A 21832-nucleotide genomic window follows, 5' to 3' on the forward strand; every position below is an offset into this window, starting at 1 on the left:
ACAGATTGAGGGGAAAAAAGAAATCAAATCATGCGTGCATAAACCAGGCGGTCGCGTATCAACCGCGCGTCCAACGAGCAAAAGTGACATGACGTTCTCTGTTTACTCGCATTCGATCCGTTTCCTTACAAAGTTGAAGCCCGGTATAAAAGTTATTCATCGCCTGCGAGTATTCTTCTGACAACAGTTATGACACCCGCGGCGCCGTTAACAGTCACTTACTTTGTATTTCATGTTGCTGCTCCTCTAAAAGATTCCAAAACAGATGAGAAATATCCGCTTGTATCGCATCAATGAGAAAGAAAGGGGGACTTGTCTGTGGCTAAGCAGCCATCCGGAGCCGTGAAGACGGAGTAGCTCGCCGACTGTCGGTCTTCTCGACTCGGACTGAACCTTTTTCGCTCAAGGTCTACTGACGACTGTCCGCTCCTCTGCTCGCTGACGAAATGCTTCATTTGCATACGAGTCACTGATTGGTCCGGGTACATGCTGGACCCGCCCCCCTGCCACCTCGCTTGCTTCTCTTGTAGAAGTGACGTCATTATCAAGACAAGAATTAATGTTTGTACCCTATTTGGCAGGGGAAATAAATGTCGACTATGTTTTGGCATTTTATTGACTTGTGATATTAGATTTAATGTCAATATAATTAGGACAATACTTGTGATCATTAGAGATAGTCACCTACTTAAATTTAATTCGAACTTAAAATGTGGTTTAACCTTTAAAGGTGAAATCAATTTAACCTTTAAATGAATTCATGTCCAACTGTGTGGCTTAGTGGCAAACGCCTCATGGTTTTGAGGGATCCAATCTAATGCTTGCTTCCTCCCAAATCCCCAAAACTCACGTGAGATTAATTCAGTGCTTCTCAATTATTTTCTGTCAAGTGTGAGAAGAACCCCCCCCCCCCCCCGTGACTATAAATAGTATCATTTCTATAACATTGTTATAAGCACACCTCTGCATAACTGTATCCGTATTAACGTATAAGAGAATAAAAAAAGAAAGAAATACCAACTTACAACAAAGAATAGCTTTAACAGAAAATATTTAAATTGCATCTGAAATTCAAAAATAATATTAAATCCTTAATTAAAATATAAACATTTTTTGACTGACCATGTCAAACCATATGATGCGAAAAAATAAAATTACATAAAATCAATAAATAATGCATTCAAACTTATCACCAACATTAATTCAGGAGCACAATATTAAAAAAACAACAAAAAAAAAACACTTTAACCTGCAAAACAAAAATATATAAAATAATTTGTGCTGATTTATTTATTTTTATTTTGCTGTGTGCAAAGCGCGCATGCTGAGTGCAAACAAAACCCCTACACCACCGAGCGAATGCTCCCTGTGCACACTCTGCCAATAATGAGAACGCCACTGCCCCCTAATGTAGTGGAGGTGCAATTGCACTTTATTCTAGGACAGTAAAAAATAAATGAAAACGATAAATAAAAAAGCATGTTCCCTGAGGTCAAACGCGCCCCCCTTGATGGAGCCTTGCGAAGCACTGGATTAATTGAAGCACTGGACTAATTGAAGTCTCTAAGCCTACATCACATTTTGAGGCTCAACATATTGTATATTGTACTGTATTACTTTTACTGAACTACAAAAATATGAGGTGATTGTCAGGGCAGAAGACCGTTGCCGCAAAGAGAGGAAGTGGGCGACAATAAGGGAGAGAGTGTGGAAATTTTGAGAGGCTGACTCGCCCCATTCACGGACTACGGTTACACGCTGTGAAAATTCGGGTTAAGTTCAAAATTGTGTTTTTCGTGAAAGATTCGGAATAATCAATTTGCATGCATGTTTACGTACACGAGTTTTATTAAACTGAAATGATGAAGCTGTAAAGAACCAAACAAGCAAAAAAATATATATAATTAATTAATTAGTTTTGTCTGTTTGTTTTTTAAGAGTGGACCCTGAGTCCGGAATAAAGAATTGAATTGAATTGAATTGAATTGAATTGAATTTAATAGCCCTCCACCACGAGGGCTATTTTGACTACGCTGCTTGCTTGTGATAACAATTTTTAAGGAGGAGAAAGATATCACCTGCTCTTCCACAACTCTCTGATGTGCGCTGGCTCATTTCTCACAAGCACAGGCTCGTATTGTCTGTGGCGAACAGTCATATCCTCACATGAATGCGTCGTGCAAGGTACCTTGTTTATGCGACATGCACTGTGCAGCTGGAGCCCATTCAAGTGGGTACCGCCGCTATTCTTTTCTGGCTATGGTATGTGATTAAGTGCATTGGAGCACCTGTTTCCTACGACAAACACCAGATATTTTTTCACGTTGTTTATATCAGCGCCGGGACCAAAACAGCCGAGCAATGTTATTCATGCCGTTTCCATAACATTAGGCAGGTCCTTCCGTGGCTGGCTCTCCAGTGGCGTGCCATTTTCAGCTTGTTCAACTCCTGCTTGACATGCATTATCAGTTTTCTGGCAGCGGGAGATTTGGAGATCCAGCCGGCTGCGCAATCTCCTGCCAGCTTGAGTTACAGCCTCAAAATCCTCCTTTTGAACCTCAACACAAAGTCAAACAATCAGCGGCCAGTGGAAGATTTGTATTAGGTCTCAGTCTCCTTGACGACAGCCTCCATGGCTGTGGTATCTTTGACTCTCGCACCTAGCAGATTACATGAGCTGCAAGTTGGCGGGTGTAGTTGGTGCGCGGCTGTTATGATGGCGTATTTTCAAGCACGGAAATAGCACGAGTGAAAGACGATCCGCCCGCCTTTCATCTGTCCAGGTGTCAACGCCGTGCGGGTTGCGCAAGTTCACCTGTCCTGGGTTCAACGGTGGCTAAGCGGTAGTGTTAATTTTATCAGCCATTTTAAAATTTTGTCTCAGTTTTAGTCCAGTTTCAAGCACACGTGTTAGTTTTTATCATAGTCAAGCACATCCCGTTTTTTTTTAAGTTAGTTCAGTATTTTAGTCCAAGAAAACAGAATTTTAATTGTCTAGTTTTATTCAGGACAATCATTTTACCCGTGTATATACTTTTTTTTTTCGTCAGCAGATAATGTTGAACATATCAAACTATTTCACATACAATTTTCTCATCTTTTTGATGAAAAGCAATTTCACACACAAAGCATATCAGCGCTATGGCTCCATGCTTTAAGCTAGTAAGTTAGCCAGCATTACTTAGTGGTCGGATTAACATTATGGTGGAACGTTCTAGCCGTAGATTGTGACGTTATATCTATAATTTACTTCTTTATTTATTTATTTATTTATTTTTTTGAAAACCTTTCACCAAGTCTGTCTGTGCCGTGTTTGTGCATGTTTCACTCGTTGGCTGTAGATTTGAAAGGGGGTGTGTCATTGTGTGTCACATGACAGTGTCACAGTGACAGCCAAGACTTACAAAATCATATCATTTTTGTCTCATTTTTGTTCATGTCATAGATTTTAGTCGGGTTTTTATTAGGAATGCAACGATATCCAAACATCACGATACGATATTATCACGATATTGTGGGGGCCTTGGCGATATTTAAAAAAGATCACAATATTGTAAAAAAAAAACAAAAAACAATATTGAGCTTTTGTACATAACAATGCATATAAACCACCTACAATCTCTAATAACAATATTGAGGCACTTACTTGCTACTGCAAGCACACATTGATCGCTTCACAAGCAAATTAGATTCCCCTTCATCTGACAATTAGCATAGATTTGAAACATAAAGGCCAAAACATCCCTAATGAAAATTAAATTGCACGAATCAACTAGCCACTAGAGGGTGCTAGAACCGCACAAATGGAAATCAACCTGACTTTTTTTTTTTTTTAACAGATTTTCAATATTGTGACAAATGCGTGCTGATTTAGTCTTTGTTTATTAATGAGGCTTTTAGTCTAGTCTAGTTTTAGTCCGGTGAAAAATCTGACGGAATTATTTTTGTTTAGTTTTCGTTGACGAAATTAACACTACTAAGTTTTAATGGACACAGGCAGGAGGACAACGACTCTTCTGTACGTGGAGGTGGCCCCAGACCGCTCACTGTGAACGACTGTTCCTCAAACTTTCTCGCAAACCAACTCGGACATATTTATGGGAGCACCCCCTCCCCGTCTTACCTCCACGTTTGCCCGTGTTGCCTAGCTCCTCTGCGCGGGTTTAAACAGACGAGACCTCAGTCAGTGTCTCGGTCTTTGTGCCCTGTGACCTGGTGGCCTGGCAGCAGCAACGGAGGAATGCACACAACATACAAGAAAGGGGAAGAAGACTAAGTCTGACACAATGTTGTTTTGTTGCCAGAGGTCGCCACACTCTTGAGGAGCACTGATTTACATCCCACCAGCACGTAAAACGTTTTTGCCTGGTAACGAGATCTCGTCCTGCTGATAAGTCTTGACTTTTTTTTTTTTTTTTTCAGTTGCCATTTTGAAGTTAAACAGCCAAACCGATACAAAATGAGCCTGTTTATGTTCTCAGAATTGGGAAATATAATATCATAGCAACTATAATTGGACCAAAATGTTTACATTGTTTGGCAAGCTCCAGGTTGTTTGTAGCACATCATACGCGCCTCAAAAATAGGCTGTACAAATGTTGACATCTCATGTTGCTAAAAAAAAACCCCCAAACATTTTGAAGCTAATTCTCTGCCTAAACGATTTTGGTATCCTGTATGCTTTACTCTATATCTTCCTATGACAGGTTTGCCTCATTAAGATGTTCATATCTATAGACATGTTAATGAAGCTAATCGTAAATTTGAAACCTGTTCACTATATCCGATCACAAATCCTTATGATTTACAGACTCCTGACGTGGACCGGAATGATGGCTAATTAGCAAGTGACCTGAAGGTCACGCTGTGGCTGAACACAAATACAGGAGCAAGTGTTGAATTTTTGAATAACGCTCTCACAATGAAAATGATTAGCGTTTATAAGCTAATAGTTAGCCTAGCGTCTTCTATTTCTTAATATTCACAGTCACGTCCTAACATGAGAAGGACTTGAGAGGCGTCATTTGAGTTGTGAATTGTATGCAGCATGAAAACCATTTCCTGCTCCAAAGTGTCCTAGTTTGTGTCAAGCTAGCTGGAGTTAGCTTGGGAGATTAAAGTCTTCCATCGCCACATCTGCCTGTTTGGGGTTTGCTCGCTGTGATGCTAACAGTGAAGCAGTTTGACGTTGTGAGGTCATCAACAGCTTCTCTCCAGCTTGGGACCAGTCGTCTGAACAATCTAGCCTTGGGAACGTAGGTTGGCGATGCTATGGTCACTGACAAAAGATAATCTGCTAGGGGAAAAAATCTTTGTCGAACTACTAAATGTTCAGCCAATAAGGGGATTTAGGCTTTGGACAAAAAGGGTACAAAATATGGTAGCCCTCGCTGCCGAGTGCCTATATAGGTTGTGGTTAAAGAAAGCAGGTAGCCTCGCGTTGCTAGCTTTGCCTAGTCTGATCGCCATAAGGGATGTTTTAACAGATTTATACTAGCGAAGCCATAAGAGTAGCATATTATTGGGCAGGATGAAGATTGAGGGCAGTGGTGCAAAGTTATCTTATCTTCGTCCACAATGTTATGTTGAGTAATGTACAGTCAACGACCGGAACACTACAATTTATCTGAAAATCAATTATACGATAAATTCTCAACAGGAACTATTCATAACAAATTTGCGTATTACGTTGACTAATGCTAAATGCTATATTGGTTGACATGATATGCATTGCTGTTATGTACAAAAGCACAATATTGTGTTTTTTTTTTTTTTTTAGTATGAGCTCTCTTTTTTACAATATTGTGATCTTTTTTTAAATATCTCCAATGCCCCCACAATATCGTGATAGTTATCGTATCGCGAACTTCTTATCGTGATATCGTATTGTGATGTTTGGATATCGTTACATCTCTAGAGGCTAGTAGGACTACATTTCCCATGATTGTTAGACACGGAAACAGGAAGTAGTTCTGGTATCACGAAAATTGCTCTGAACAGCATGAAGTAAACTTAATGTCCTTTGTTTTTCTTCTTTCTTTTTTTTTATGCTCCATATCATTAGTGGAATTGGCAAAAGCTAAAGCTGTTACAGCAGTGGTGTATTGAGGCCCCCAGGAGCCGCTCCAAGTCCCCACTTGAATAAATCTGACTGACATGGCGGGTTCCATTTAAATGTAATTTTCACAGTTGTATTTCAGTGACTTGAATAGCTCCTTGTACAGGGCTAAAGGCATCTTTTTATCTGGCTGTCAACTTGGCAGTGATTGAGGTGCAAACTGAAGAAAAAAAAAACAAGGCCATAAATACACAGCATTACACCAACATGCATACAACGTAAATGCGCGCTGCACATGATTTACTTATTTAACTGGAAAGCCAAGGCCATCTTTTAAATTCTGCTCTTCAATGTTCACTCTGTTTTTTCTTTTTTTTTTTAAATGGCTCACACTTGTTCATTCATTGTACAGCGCAAGCACACCTTCTTCCCCAGTGAGTAATTTGCCTGTGCGTTGCTCTTGTATTGCTGCAGAGCCAACTGTTCATCATTCTGTCAGCAGCCACTGCAGGATAATGTTTCAGTGTCAAGAGAAGTTTTAAAATTCATGATATACTGATCCCCCGCATACAGCCAAGCGTTATTGACGGCTGAAAATCCCAGGTTGAATTTGCCGTGCGCAGATGGTGCACGCGATATGGGCGCCACTTGAACTCGGCTCGTATACTTCCAATCATCTCATTCACTGAGCAATAAGCTTTGTCATCCTCTCACAAATTGATCCCATCAGCCACTTGTGCCGCCTCCTTCTGAACACTATCCCTGTGACAATGCGTCTCGAATGCAGAGCCCAAGGTGTGATGTGAGGCTTGATGACGTGTTGACACTCTCATTTCTGCAGCAAAGATGTTCTCTGCCAGGATTGTAGCATGCAGCACATCCCTGCAGTTGGTGAGGTGTCAGACTGAGAATATTAACCCCATCCACTTTGGGTCTGATTCAACCTTGTATGTGAGTGCGTGATTATGTGGTGCTTACTGTGTGCATGCAGATTTAATCAGGCCACCGATCCCATGGGAGGGAAATGAGATCCTTTAAGCCTCATTTCAGATGATGAATGCGATTTGCTATGAGCATCTTTTTTAGTGTGCCACCCAAAAATCTGTTTTAAAATTAGGTATTTCTTGTGTACTGGCTAGGGGTGTATTAATTTCAAGTTCCTTTAATGCCACTAATTTTTGTTTCACACATGATTAACTCTTTTACTGCCATACATGATCAAAAAACAACAAAAAAACAAAAGAAAAAAACAGTGCCAGCCGATTTTGAGCATTTTAACTCATCTTTCAAAGCAAACAAAATATTGTGTACTTTTACTACGTATACAATGTGGGTACCAAATGAAAGATCGCATTCCATTCTTTCATTAGGAAAAAAAAATGTTTCTACCTTATTCAGTTCGTTAGTTATAATAACCATTTGCAAAGAGGTCATTTGAGTGACACTGAGCAAAAATTGAAAAGATGAGAAAACAAGCTTTTTGTGAAGATACATTTTCTCCACAACAGTCACTTTGACACAACATATTTTTGTTTTGTGACACTCTGCAAATTAGGTTTAATGTGACAAAGGCTTTGATCATTCACGCAATCCTTGAAAACGTTTGATTTCATTAGATTCCGTCATGTTTGACTGTAATTCCGTACACCGGCAGCCCCTTGAAAAGAGATTCAATGCTGCTGGCTGCTGGCTATAGTTAGTGTTTTTGATTCCACAATCCATTGACCAGGTAACGTTCCACTTAGATGTTGCACTTCCCATTGATTTAAAAGAAAAAAACAAAAAAAACAAAACATAGTTGGCGTCATTTAACGTTTATGGCGGCATACATCGCGATTTTACTTATCGTTATTAAATGTTTTTGGCAGTCAAAGAATAGCCACCCCTTACTTACTGGGGGAATTCCAGTCACAATGCAGCAGATACGTCCACGTCAAAATTTAGCAGTAATAAATGTAATAATAATGCATTTATTTGTGGCGACATTTGAAAAATGTACAGAATTTCACAAGTTGCTTCATGTTAAGAAAATGCACTGTGCTGTCACTGTTTACAAATGTCATTATGCCATCTAGTGGCAGAAGAATGACCAACACAAATCAATATCGCACTTGTTTTTTACAGTGCAGTACATATTTTAAATTTTAACTCAGTTATGAATTATGAAATTACTGTATCAATGACTAAAAGATGCAGCCATATATCTATTAGTTTAAAATTTTTCCACTTTTTTGTTGAGTTTGAAAACTTCGAAAAAATGTTATTGTACATTTAGAACAGATATAAAATTTGGGATTAATCACGAGTTAATTATTGAAGTCATGCGATTAATTATGATTAAAATTTTAATCACCTGATACCCGTTGCACTGGCACACCCCCTAAAATCTAAATGTATTCTCCAGACTTCTGTGTGCAGTTTCATGAGTTTTCGCCGACGTTTAGAACTTTAGACCCTCAAAAACAGCACAATTTTTTTTTGTCAACAGCGCATCGCCACAGCAACAGTGTGCGGCAAAATAAAATGCTTTTAATAACTTTTCATCTTAAACGTTTTTAGATGAAGCACCCAAAGTTTGAAGACGATTGGATACAATTTCTAAGAGGAGTTTGTTAAAATCTGACTTTTATAAAAGCCCCAAAATGGCGCCAAATTCTAAGGTAAAGTAAAAATGGCGGACTTTCTGTTAGGTTTAGCTTATGACTCTAAAAGACTTTTTATTTTTTTTTATTTTTATTTTTTTATTTATTTTTTATTTATTTTTTTTTTATTTTTTTTTTGTAGGTCTTGGCCTAATTTCTAAAGGATTGATTTTTATTCTAGGTCAGATTTGTGTGCAAAATTTCACGAATTTAGAGCCTCAAAAATAGTATCATTTTTTTATGCGTGTCATGTCTTCCCCGTTCCTTATATAAAGTTTGATTGATATTTCATGTAACAAAAAACTTGCATCATAAAACCAATCCAAAATCCCCAAAATGCAAATAATATTTGACATTGTCCCAGGGCATGTAATTTGTGACAAATGCTTCAAAGTAAAAATGAATACAGACTTAGGGTAGTTGCAATTCAATGTTGTCATATTGCTATAAACAATGGATGCTTTGAAATGCTTAGCAATTAAATTTTCTGACCACAAACTCTGATATAAACCAGATGAGCGGTAAATTGTCTTGTTTGTGACATTGGAAATAATACTTACTCGATGACTGGCCTACTTTTTTTTTTTTTCTCCTGTTGGGATTTACATATAAACATCTTTTCTGTTTAAAAATCGATGTAATCCGCAAATCCATATAGCGATGTCTCCTCTTCCTCCATTTAGTCAAAATCGTGCCAAAGACTGGTCTGTCTGTGTGATGCATCCAGCACATTTGGACTGCTAGTTTCGACTCGAGCTGTCCAAGGCACTGAAACAAAGCACAGAGCGAAAACATTGTGGTTTTGGCTTTGCTCTGCTGGTTATTTATGGTGAGTATCCATCCATCCTTTTGTGCTCTGTGGGCAGTGACGACGCGGGAGGGAATTCTTGGAAGGCAACGTTATAAATAACGCCGAAATTGCCTCAAATGTTCGGTGAGCAGCAATGAAGAATGGCAGGGCCTTTGCACGGTGCAGTAGAGCCTAAATATGCCAAAAAACAAACAAAAAAAACGCAAAGAAAACAAGCACATGAAAAAAAAAAATTGGTGCCAGGTCCCTGTGCCAAGTGACCTAGTTTTCGCGACTTCAAACTGCACGAACATCACCCCTCCCCTGCCACCTATCCATCACTTTTCATTCTCATGCTGGTTTTACCCCCTGTGGTCATACCTGCACATCTCGGTATATATCAAAAGACAGTAAAAGCCAATACCTCAGAGAGCAAATATATGGGCTTAAAAGAAAAACAAAACACTGGCTTTAGCAACTCCCTTCGTATTGAGAAGTATTTTGCCAAAATTGTATTTGTAGGAATTGTTGTCCAGTATGCCAGCATCACATTTGGTTTCTGAAGAGAGACCTGATAATGTATTTTCTAGCACGAGCATCCTCAAATAGCAAACCGTGGTCTGGATCCGGACCAAATCAGGGTCTCTTTGCGACCCCACTGCCGAATTGCTCTTAAAAGGTCAAGTATGTACGTTTTCCTATCACTGTCACAGACTATATACACATCTATGGTCACCTTGTTTTGATCATAAGTCAATCAAACCATTTCTTTACTTCTTTTCTTTCCTGTAAAAGCTTAAAGGTAGTTTCAAGAATTTTGGCGAAAAGTAGAAACCAAACATCTGTCACGTTTATAAAAAAAAAAAAAAAAGCATGCGGAAGACCTAAGCCTAAGATTCAACAAATCAAAAAAAATTACACGCAAAAACATAACAAAAATGGCACCTTTTAAAATTACATTTTCAACAAAAAACTATTGTTTTTTTAAATAGTACTATGAAAAACATCTAAAACCTAAGCAAATTTGTATCAAGATTGGGACAAGACCAAGACTTTTGGAAGTTGAGACGGAAACAAGACTCAACATATCAAACAAAAAAAGCCACAAAAAACACCCCAAATTTCAACAAAAAAAAAACAATTATGCTATGTTGTTTTCTAATCAGTATACAATGACACAAATCTGAACTCTAAGCAAATTTGTTGTTTCACCAACAAATTACACAATCATACAACTGAACTGTCCTGGCAAGCTTTGATAAAAGTAATTTTACAAAGTAAAATTTAAAAGAAAAAGCCCGGAACAATTCTTCATGCTTTCTTTTCAGCAAGCATCTTTTAAAATAATTTTGTTTCACAGCTCTTGATAAAAAATTCGCTCTGCTCGAGACGGATACAAAACTCAGTAAAAATGCCTTCGATTCTGAGACGAGACCAACAAGCTTGAAAAATACTCTCGAGACCAAAACTGATCTTGAGATCTTAGTTATACAAACTTGACTAGGATGCATTGACTTGTTCAGACAAATCAAGATTCAAAGGGAAACAAAAATCTGCGATTGGCTGGCGACCAGTTCAGGGTGTATCCCGCCTACTGCCTGAAGCCAGCTGGGATAGGCTCCAGCACCCCCCGTGACCCTTGTGAGGAGTAAGCGGTCAAGAAAATGGATGGATGGACGGATGGAGAGAACCAAAAATGTGAAGTAAACCCTCGATTGACTTACGAGGATTTGTGACCAATGACTTTTTTTACAAATGGCACACCGACCGTTCCAACCCTTGCTTGGTTCTTTGCGCGCTTGTTGGTACACTGAAAACAGGTTTCTGTTCCTCTTCAGCCTCCACCGGCTGAGATGAATCCAACAAGTGGTTCCTTAATGTACTCATAGCAGGGTGTAGTCTGGCCTGGCACTTTGCTCAACACAGAAAATCCAATTGTGGCCGAGTCGCAGCGCCCTGATTGCGCTCCGGTCGTTGTTGTCAGAATACGAAGCTCCGCCAGGGATCTGTGGCTGAAAACTAAAACGAGCTCTGGGCTTGCATGTGGATTTGGGGTTGGACGGGGGTGGATAGGAGACATGGTGAGAGAAGGGACAAGCTCTTTTTTTTTTTTTTTGAGGTTTTTGTTCTGTGCTGTGGCAATAGGTGATCCATTCTAAAGCCTCGCGAAAAAAAGGTGCATGTCATCAGTTATTAGCGGTGTCCGTTTAACCAGCGGCAACATTTCAGTTTTTACTTCCTGGTAGGCTGAAGCGCCGACACTTCCAAATATGGGCATTTTGTGTAGCCGCGCGACTCCTTCATACTGAGCAAGTGCAGTGTGAAAAGGGCTCAGCAGTTTCCTATAAGGCTCATAATATCCAGATTCCGTCTTTTGGATCCTTAGTGTCTCATGTCATCCTGGTTATTCAGTTTGCTGTCAAACAGTAACATGCAAACCTAATAACAAAACAAAACAAAAAAAAGCCATGCAATGTAGCACTTTAAAGGGCCGGGAGCCAAATTCGGTTCCTGAAATTTGATGTTAAAATGACACTTCATGTTAACAACAAATTCATTTTCGGTGTGAGCCATATTGCCGTTACAGGGAGATAGTTAGGATGCACTTAAAAAAATTAAATAAAATTAAAAAGCAAGCAAGCACGCAGGGACCTGAAACCTCCACTTTGTGACACACGTATGCATCAGACCCGCCAACTTGTGGTCAGCAGTTTTCTGCTCTCCAACGTTTCTATTCCAGCACTGTCAGACTGCTGCTGCATATGCAGATGTTAGATGCAGCTGTTCAGATTTATGTGCAGGGCTGCTCCAGTAACAGCTGTGCTTTTCGCACAGTCAAATCAAATGGATGTTTGTGCTTTTGGATTGGTTTCCTCAGCAAAGTTAATAAAGTTAAAAGTGTTATCACTGAATCACAATACTGTAAATTAATTTTAATACAGTAGTTATCTTTAGTTATCCATAATGAGATGCAACATTTTTGTTCATTGTTCCTACATGGTTCATCAAATATTTACTGAGGCAACAATTACCTGCAACTTCCTTTTCCAGATTATGAATCACCTCGTATTTTATTATGTTTGTGTTAAAATACAAAAAAAAAAAAAAAAAAAAAAAAAAGTCAACACAATCACACTCGTTATATTTATTTTGCCACCACTTGACATTAACGCTTCAGTTTCAATCAGTTAATAAAACCAAAATAAAGTTTATTTCTAGAATGTTCAGCAAGTATGTCCAAACGCAATTTTACAGCCATTTGCCACCTGGGACAAACATTTCCAGCAAGTAAACATTGAAAGAGCCAAAAGAGAAGACAGCAGATGAACATCCCATCATTGAAAGAATGTGCCTGCCTTAAAACTACCATTTGTTTTGTCTGCTGAGCTCATCTGCAGGGAGGAATGTTTGGTGGTGTTTATATTAGTTGATGGCTTGAAGGGTTTGCTATAAATCATTTATTTCAAGTTGTAGACTAAATGATTTGACACTGCAAAGTGTCCTTACGCTTGTGTTATACACAGTACACGGATGTGTACTATATGTAGCAGTGGGGGTGGGAGTTCGTCACATGCTAACCGAACCGCAACAGTCGAAATACACAATTTGGACAGTTTTCATGTAAACATAGTTTACATGTGCACATTCACACTGTTTTTATCGGTCTCAAACCAGTCTTCGTATTGCTAGCTAAACTGTGATGCTAGCTAAGTTTATCTATCTAGTTTGTTGTGACAAATAAAGTTAGTTGTTTATTTATTCTGGGAATTGTCAACTTCACCGTCAAAATAATCAGTGAATTCAAATTGAATGATATTCGAAGCTGATCGCATCGCTGTTGATGTAAAGTAGCCACTTCACGCTAGCAAGTAGTTTACAGTTTAGTTTACGGTTTGCCAGTTTATATTTGTGTTTGATTTTTTTTTTTTTTTTTTTTTTATCTGTGTGATCAGTTTTACCTGTGAAGCACTTTGTGACCCTTTTGGCTCTGAAAGTTGCTATATATTTATTTACTCGTGATGAATTTTATGCTGACAGCATGAAATAAATATGAAAGCAGAATGTTTTTATTTATTGACATTTAATTCTATGTATATATTTTTTATATTTACTTCTTTACTAATCGTTTTTTTTTATATATATTTTTACTTTTATTTATTTATGTATGGATACAATATTTTTGTTTTTATTTCCATTTATATTTATTTTTTGGGTTTAATTTTTCATTTATGGTTTTATATCTGTTTTTATTTTCATTTATTTATTTATTTAGTTTTGTGTTAATTTATTCTTAATTTTGGCAGTTTTGGTCCTCTGTATTATGTGAGCTAAGACGACTCATAAATTTGCATTTTTATTTTTATTTTATTTTTTTTTAAATCAGGAACAACAGAATGGCAACACAACTATGACATCTAACGTCATTATGAAAGCCACACAAAGACAGGCTAGCTATGTTAACATGGCAGTTTAGCTAACTCATAGAAACCTTTAAAGAAGCTTCATGTTTGTTACATGCTTATATTGAGAACAAAAGGAAATCGACAAAAATGGAGACTGGCTTTTAGACCATTAAAAATGGATTGTGAATGAGGACTGTAATATAAATACTGTGACAAATGTCCCTCTCCATATACACAATACAAATACTCCTCTCTGTTTGCCCCACTGATTCTGAACACATTTTTCCTATTTATTTTCCTATTTATCCACCTGCGGCGAAAGCACTTTCACGGGAGCTGGTCCCTGAACAGAGGGCAGGAATTAGAGGGGGGAAAAAAAAAAAAAAAAAAAAAAAAAAAAAGGTCACGTTACCACCTCCTCTGGCTGCTGCAGGCTATCCAGCTCTACTTTTGACCTGATATAACCTGCCTGCCTGCATCAAGCTCTCCTGAGCACCCCCCCACCACCCCGTCCCTCCATTTCTCGGCTTCTGCTCCGAGCCGCCCGCATATCCAGAACCACCCACACGTTCTCAGACCTCACTGCATCTCATTATAAACAAACCTACAGCGTTGAAAGCCTGGGGAATGCTGTTCTACTCTTAGGAAGACAAAAGATGTTCGTTTGTGACCTTTAAAACACTTAATGAAGTTGTTTAGGTTTGAATTCATTCTTATGTATTAATTCCCATTGAATGAGTCATGCAGATTTCTTGCTCATATATGCCATACATGTCCCTTAGCTACATGTGGAAACTTATTTCAAAAAAGATTTTATCTTTTTATTTCTCTGCATCATACTGCAGTGGCACAATGCGGAGGTCCTGTGTCCTATTTCTTTTTGTTTTGTTTTTTGTTTGCGTAGGGTGAAGGCAGCTATATTTCATCCTGACAGCCAAATGGATGCGTTGTACAGTAATACCACCGCACATACAATACAAACTTCTTTTTAGGGATTATAGAGTACAGGATGTTGTTGATTCCAAACAATGGGGTTAACCTTTCACTCTCCTGCTTTGTTTGCATCACTTTATCTACTGAATGAACACACAAGCAATTTGAGCTCTTTTATTTCCATGTCAATGACTCAATTGAGGAAATTCAGAGAAGGAAAACGGTAGGATTTTTTTTTTTTTGGCTGGGAAACACAAAGGACTGTTTTGCAAAAGAAATATGAGATACAATACTCAAAATTAGATACTTGAGTTTTCAGTTACATGATTAACTCTTTGACTGTCACACGTTATCAAAAAACAACTCCCATCGTGCCAGCCGATTTCAAGCGTTTTAACTCGTCTTTCAAGTCAAACAGAATATGTTGTGCTTTTACTACATATACAATGTGGGCACCAAATGAAAGATCACATTCCATTATTTGTGAGTGACACTGATCGAAAATTGAAACGATAAGGACAAAACAAGATATTTGTAAAAAGATACATTTTCTCCACAACAGTGACTTTGACACTGATATTTTATTGTTTAGTGACGCTCTATGAATTAAATTTAATGTGACAAAGGCTTTGAGCATATCGTCATCATTGAAAACGTTCTATTTCATCAGATTTCATCAAATTCCGTCACGTATCATTATAATTCCATACACTGGCAGCCCATTGAAAAGGGATACAATGCTGACATCTACTGGCCAAAGTTAGTTGGTGGTTTTGATTCCACAACCCATTGAACAGGCAGCGCTGCACTGAGACGTTGCACTTCTCATTGATTCAAAAAACAAACCAAAAAAATTACATAGTTGACGTGATTTAACGTTTATGGCAGCATACATCTACTTACTTATCGTTATTAAACATTTTTGGTGGTCAAAGAGTTAAAGGGATACTTCACTTATTTAGCCCATTATAGCAATAAAAAGTTAATATTTTGTCGATAACTAAGATACTTTCCTTATTTTTCACGTACAATTAGTACCTTTTAAAAACATATTTTGCAACTTGCTGTCGGCTGAAAATGACATCAGAAGGGCTCAGGTAACAGTGCAGCTATTTTCTGGGTTTGGTCATGTGACATTCACAAGCTGCGCCGTGATTGGTTACCTGAGCCCTTGTGATGTCATTTTCAGTCGACAGCAAGTTGCAAAATGTGTTTTTAAAGGTACTAATTGTACATGAAAAATAATGAAAATATCACATTTATTTTAGGCAAAATATTAGTTTGACTGCCAAAAATGGCTAAATAAGTAAAGTATCCCTATAATAACTCATATTTCTGGCTCAAAGTGTTTTGTCACTGTATCTCACGCACCCTCTGGTGTTGTTTGTCGTCTCTGATTTTGCTGAACATGTTCACAGACATCATTTTCTGTCCAGACGTTGACATCATGGAGGTTAAATTAGTAGTCTAGTTGAAACCTGTTATGTCTTTGAGTTTTTAACATTGCTCAAGAATAAGAACACAATGTTAGTGACGCAAATTATCGCTTCGGAAAAATAATACGCACAATATGAACACTCGCCTAATAAAATGGAGAGCTGCTGTTTTGTGAGGGCCTGTTGACTGTTGCTTCCAACTTTTTAGTTTCTTCATTTAGCTTCATAAGAGGGCCAACATGTTTTAAATAGTAGCAACACAATTCTACACCACTGTAAATTACGACCGCAATACATATACATACACAACAGACATATTGTTAAATTATATTGGAAAGGCAAATTACAAAACCCCAAATGTGAACTTGTGGATGTCATTTGATTCAACCCGCCTGTTTGCAAATCGAGGCCAACAATGTAAGATGTCCCTAAAAAATATATTAAAAAAGAAAAAAAAAAAAGTAGAGCTGTTTCCCGTCTGCTTGGCACATCTCAGCGCATCAAATCCCAAGTCGCAAGCAAAAGAGAAGTGGGTCAAGGCAGCTGCATCCGAACAAGACGATCCCCGTTAGCAAAGCGCTGCCAGACTGCACAGCACCCCCTCATGCTTGAAAACCTCAAACCCTTTTCCTCTCCTGCCACAATTGAGTCGGACCTCTGATGTTTTAGCTCCAATGTCTTCTAAACCTGTTCTCGAACTTGTCACAGCGCTGAGGAAAAATCAATGAAATATTAGTCTGAGCTTCAACAGAGGAGCCGGTTGAGTGTTTGGAATCCCGCAGGGATTCATATTCACCCCCTTGCAGTTTGTTATGTCTCATTTTATCAAAAACAGCCAAACAGATGATGCTTTGTTTTTCTGACTTGTCAGGACTGGCTTTCCACTTACTGATTCTTGTATTCCTTCTCCCATTGCTTTCCAATTACTTTTTTGGCCCATCGTTGTGAAAATAATATTTCACTTTCAAGCCAGGCTTGAAATTAATGTCTTTTCAAGCACACAGAGACACTTCCTGCTTCCTTGAGCGCACGCAGTAGCTGACTGACGGCAACCTGAGTGAAACATAATGAGACGGCCTCATACAACAATGCAATTCGAGTATAATTAGGTAGCAGAAGCCTTCAAATAGTCATTTTTACCAACCTGATTAATTCATTGTTGCAAGTGTGTCTTGCGCAAATACAATTTTATTCATTATTAACACAAGAGAAGAAGTTAAAGTTTAAACGCTGTGAGGAAGCAGGAACTGTTTCACTCTTCCTGAAAAGAAAAATGAAAATACTAAGTTAGTCATTATAAATCTAGTTAGAAATGAATCAAGCAGTCGTTTCAATATCATTGCGGATACACAAGAATCTAGCAGAGCATCCAAAATAATCAGAAGATTTTTCTTGGTGTTGTATCCAATGCTTAGTTTGGTAAGCGCATACTGATGACATTCTGTGGTTAAACTTATGACACAACCCCATCGTCTTTTGTGAAACACTTGTTTAAACTTTTTGTGTTTGAGCTGACATGAATGTGTTTGTGCAGTGGCAAAGGAATCAATTGTTAGGTGGCAAATTATGCTCCTTTTTGTTCCCCTTTTTCATTAGATTTTATTTTTATGGCCTAGAAGTGTTTCTTAATATTTACTGTAATTTTGACTTTCCAAATGCATGAGCATATGACAGACTGTTTGTGTTCTGATTCACAAAAACAGGTTGTCATAGCAACAAGACTCGTCGTATAAACCAAGGACTGCCTGTAATATACTTAATGTGATTAATGGAAACTTAACCCCTAAATGTTTGGTTAGCGATGCTAAGGATTTGGCTAAAAAAAAAAAAAAAAAAAAAGCAGTTACAAAGATCTGAATGCAATTTCCTGGTCGGAAAGTTTGATTTATTAACACACGCAAATCAGTTTATTTTGACGTTGCCAATCAGTAATGCTCCTCCTTGAGTCATTGCGGTCATTGATGACTCATTTGGTCCTACGTGAAGTCAAAATCAGTGCGACAGATGGAAAGTATGAATTCCAATACTCCCAATATTTTTATTTTGTATATCACAACATTTTGAAATTGGACGAGCATGGCACACAGGCTGAACAATCCTGTTGTGGATCAGTATCATCGGGGTCTGTGTTTGAATTTTTACTGTAAAACAGAAACCTAAATTAAACATATTTAGACCAAAATATTCAACTAAACTGTACAATTTTACAAATGTCTGCTAACTGAATACTAACGCAATATAAAATGCCATAGAAAGGCTGGCTGAAGTTAGCATACTGTAGATGTCACAGGCCATATTAGCTTCTACCCCACATTTCTGTTGAGAAGCCACAAAACTGAATGAGCCAATGCAAAATCTGCTGTATATCTAAAAGCTTTTCATTCTAATTTAATAGTGGAGTTTTTGCAGTAGCAGTTGTATGTCGCCTTTTGGCGAATGCTTGTTTTCAAATCAAGGTTACATAAAGTTGGCATTCTTGTGGCACTTCTTCACCCGTTCAGGTTATTTTGCAAACAAACTTTGTTTTAGGGTAAATCGGATGTTGACTTTTTTTTTTTTTTTTTTTTTTTTTTTTTTAAACTTGGTACATTTTAATCATCTGCATGCTTAACTGACCTTTACTTTACCTTTAAATTCATTACATTATGAAATGACTGCATCTTAAAAAAGAAAGAAAAAAAAAAAAAAAAACTTCCATGACCTTTTTTTTTTTTTTTTTTTTTTTTTTCCTCTCAAGTCTTGCTGCACCAAACACTCAAGCATTGTGCTGTGTTTTGGAGTTGTGAAACAAAACTTGACAAGACATGAACTGCACCATCCCACTCCCATTTGTAAAAACAACACCTCAGGATTTTTGGGTCAAGCATTATCAGTTGAGACCTTTGAAAATTGTTGCCCGTTCAATGTGAATGATTATTTTTACTTCAATGTTACAATGTGTCTTTTTCTGTTTTTTTCTTTTTCTATTTTGTCTATTTTGTCTATTTTTGAGTGTTGTCTCCTGAAGAACACATTCAAAGTAGGCCTAATGGGACCTTTCATCTAACTGCGATTTTATTCACTATCTTCAAAGAACAAGTTCATAGGTACCTTAATACATGTAGTTTATGTTGTCACTTCCTTTAAAATAACTCTTTTTCTGTCACGCGTTATCAAAAAAAATCTTTAATATGACATCATCCTTGAAAACGTTCAATTTCATCAGATTTCATCATGTTTCATTGCAATTTCATACGCAATGAGCCCATTTAAAAGGGATACAATGCTGACATCCACTGGCCATAGATAGTTAGTGTTTTTGATTCCACAACTCATTGACAGGCAGCGCGTGCTGCACTTAGACGGTGATCTGCCCATTGATAAAAAACAACAACAACAAAAAAACGTAGTTGACATCATTTAACGTTTATGGCAGCATACATCGTGATTCTACTAATCGTTATTAAACGTTTTTGGTTGTCAAAGAGTTAAAAACTTTGGCCACTTTCAACTACGGCTGCTAAATCTTTGTCTACCATCTAAGAGTCACCAACAAGGATCATAAGTAGCCCATTGCCCTGGTCTAAAAAATAGCTTACCATGGGAAATTATGATGTTTCTCGGAAATCGGTTTGCCACAATCAACATAATGTGGTCTGATGAGACCAACTATGAGAATTTGCGAATCATCTGTTAAAACACATTCTCTGATATCACACCAAAATAGACTGGTTTTGGATTTGATATAAACAAAAATGATACAGAAAATATAACCTGGGGTGTGGAGTTTAACAAATAAGACAAAGCTGATATTGGGGTAAGCCTTACGTGAGACGTGGGAGCTGAAAGATGAGCTTCCGCCACGTTACCACCTCTTCAGGCTGGATTGAGGAGAGGGTGGTATCTGGTTTCCATGCAGTGTTTCATGCATGACAGAATATACTACAAGGTGTTGAGCCTCTGTGGGAAAGCAGGGAACAAAATGCAGGAACCTCACCCACAGTTGAATGCAACCTGAGAGTCCTCCACTTAAAGCACAACAGATCAGATCAGGTATTCTCCCACCTTGTTTAAAAAAAAAAAAAAAAAAAAAAAAAAAAAAAAAGTCCTCAGGGACGAGTGTGGGGGATACAATAAGTGAAGTGACATGTACACAGCATGACCTGTTAACTGGAAGACGTTGACGACTGTGAGCAAAATGGCTTTATGTGTTTGTAATGAATCCCATTTGTAGCAGTTGACTTAGTTTCGGTCAAATCATTCTGCCACTGCTGTGAGCAGTAGCATAGAAACACAACAAACATATCCGAGACTACACTGGCCTGTTGATGCAGAGTATCAGTTTTCCTTTTCAGTTTAAAATAATTACTTTTAACCTTCAAGATCACGTGTTGTAGTCAACAGTGGAGCACGGGATTTTTTCTCTTTTAAAAAACATCCCTGTCGTGTTGTACTAGCATGAAGTCTGTACTAGCTAGCGCTAAGCTAGTTTGTCTCTCAGGTCCAGCCTTTTGTTTGTTGCTAGGAGAGTGATGAGAGGGTAACAGCAAGGTGTTAGGCAGTTAAATATTCCCAATGGTAGGACTGTTAGCGACACAAATTTATATAATTAGCTGGTTAGCTGGCCAAATGTTCCCATACACGCGCACACAACTATTTCTAAAAGCGCGCTCAAATGTGCACGCATACGTAGACCCTTTTCATAATTTCTCAGTGAATATCAAATTAATCGTAATCCCTCTGTTTTCTCGTTTTTTTCTTTCATCTAAGAAACTCGGGGCGCTAATTAGCGAACCTCCGGGCTCCTCATTTTGTCATTATTTTTCATGGTTCCCGGACAGGTTGTGACTGCGAAGTAGCGCTGTCAAACGATTAAATTTTTTTAATCAGATTAATAACATCTTAGAATTTTGATTAATCATGATTAATCACTGACTTAAAAAGGCTTTTCCCCCCCCAACATATTGTGTTATTTTTTTCGACATTTAATGTTATGAGGACGTCTTCAAAAAAATTACATCAACTGCACACGCTCATCCTGCTTTTTCTAATCAATTAATTATTTGCATAATTTAAAATGGGAAAAAATGACCTACAGCACGTGTACCGGAAACATTTATTAAATGCTTTACTTTAATGCATGTAGTTATGTTTATTGCTCAAACTCCAACAGCTACCTTTAATGTAGCCATCCACTGTCGGCTAAAAAGGATCATCTGCAAAATTAATAGTGTGATAAATCTGTGGTAATACAATGATTAAGGCGATAATTTTTTGTAATTTAATTAATTAGTTAATGCTTTAACTTTGACAGCGTGTGTGTTTACTTGGCCAATAAATCTGATTCTGATTACAAATAGACATATGCACTCGTTGGCTCTTTTCAAAATAGGATTATTCAATTTTGTGGACAATGTGTCCACCTTGAAAAACATGTGGCGTCACTCATGAAACTATATGGCGTTTAATTGGACTAACTTTGCTGTGAAAATCGCACCTCACTGCAGAATGTTTACTACCAAACACCTCATGCCCTGCCACCTTTGACCTATGCGTTCAACACCTATCTCATGACAGACCTCTGGGTATCA

At 37.9% G+C, this 21832-nt stretch overlaps 2 protein-coding genes across 3 annotated transcripts in view; one reads left to right on the forward strand and one right to left on the reverse strand.

Annotated features, from left to right (window-relative positions):
* Positions 1 to 424, reverse strand: part of nedd9 (neural precursor cell expressed, developmentally down-regulated 9) — a 34846-nt gene extending 34422 nt beyond the window's left edge. The window contains exon 1 of the mRNA XM_077507960.1: positions 223 to 424. Coding sequence (XP_077364086.1) covers positions 223 to 234 — 12 coding nt within the window. The 5' untranslated portion in view covers positions 235 to 424. The remainder of the gene's footprint in view (positions 1 to 222) is intronic.
* Positions 1 to 21832, forward strand: part of tmem170b (transmembrane protein 170B) — a 79329-nt gene that overhangs the window by 32283 nt on the left and 25214 nt on the right. The window lies entirely within an intron of this gene.

Source organism: Festucalex cinctus, chromosome 19 (genome assembly GCF_051991245.1).
Source record: "Festucalex cinctus isolate MCC-2025b chromosome 19, RoL_Fcin_1.0, whole genome shotgun sequence".
In the NCBI taxonomy this organism is placed as follows: Eukaryota; Metazoa; Chordata; class Actinopteri; order Syngnathiformes; family Syngnathidae; genus Festucalex; species Festucalex cinctus.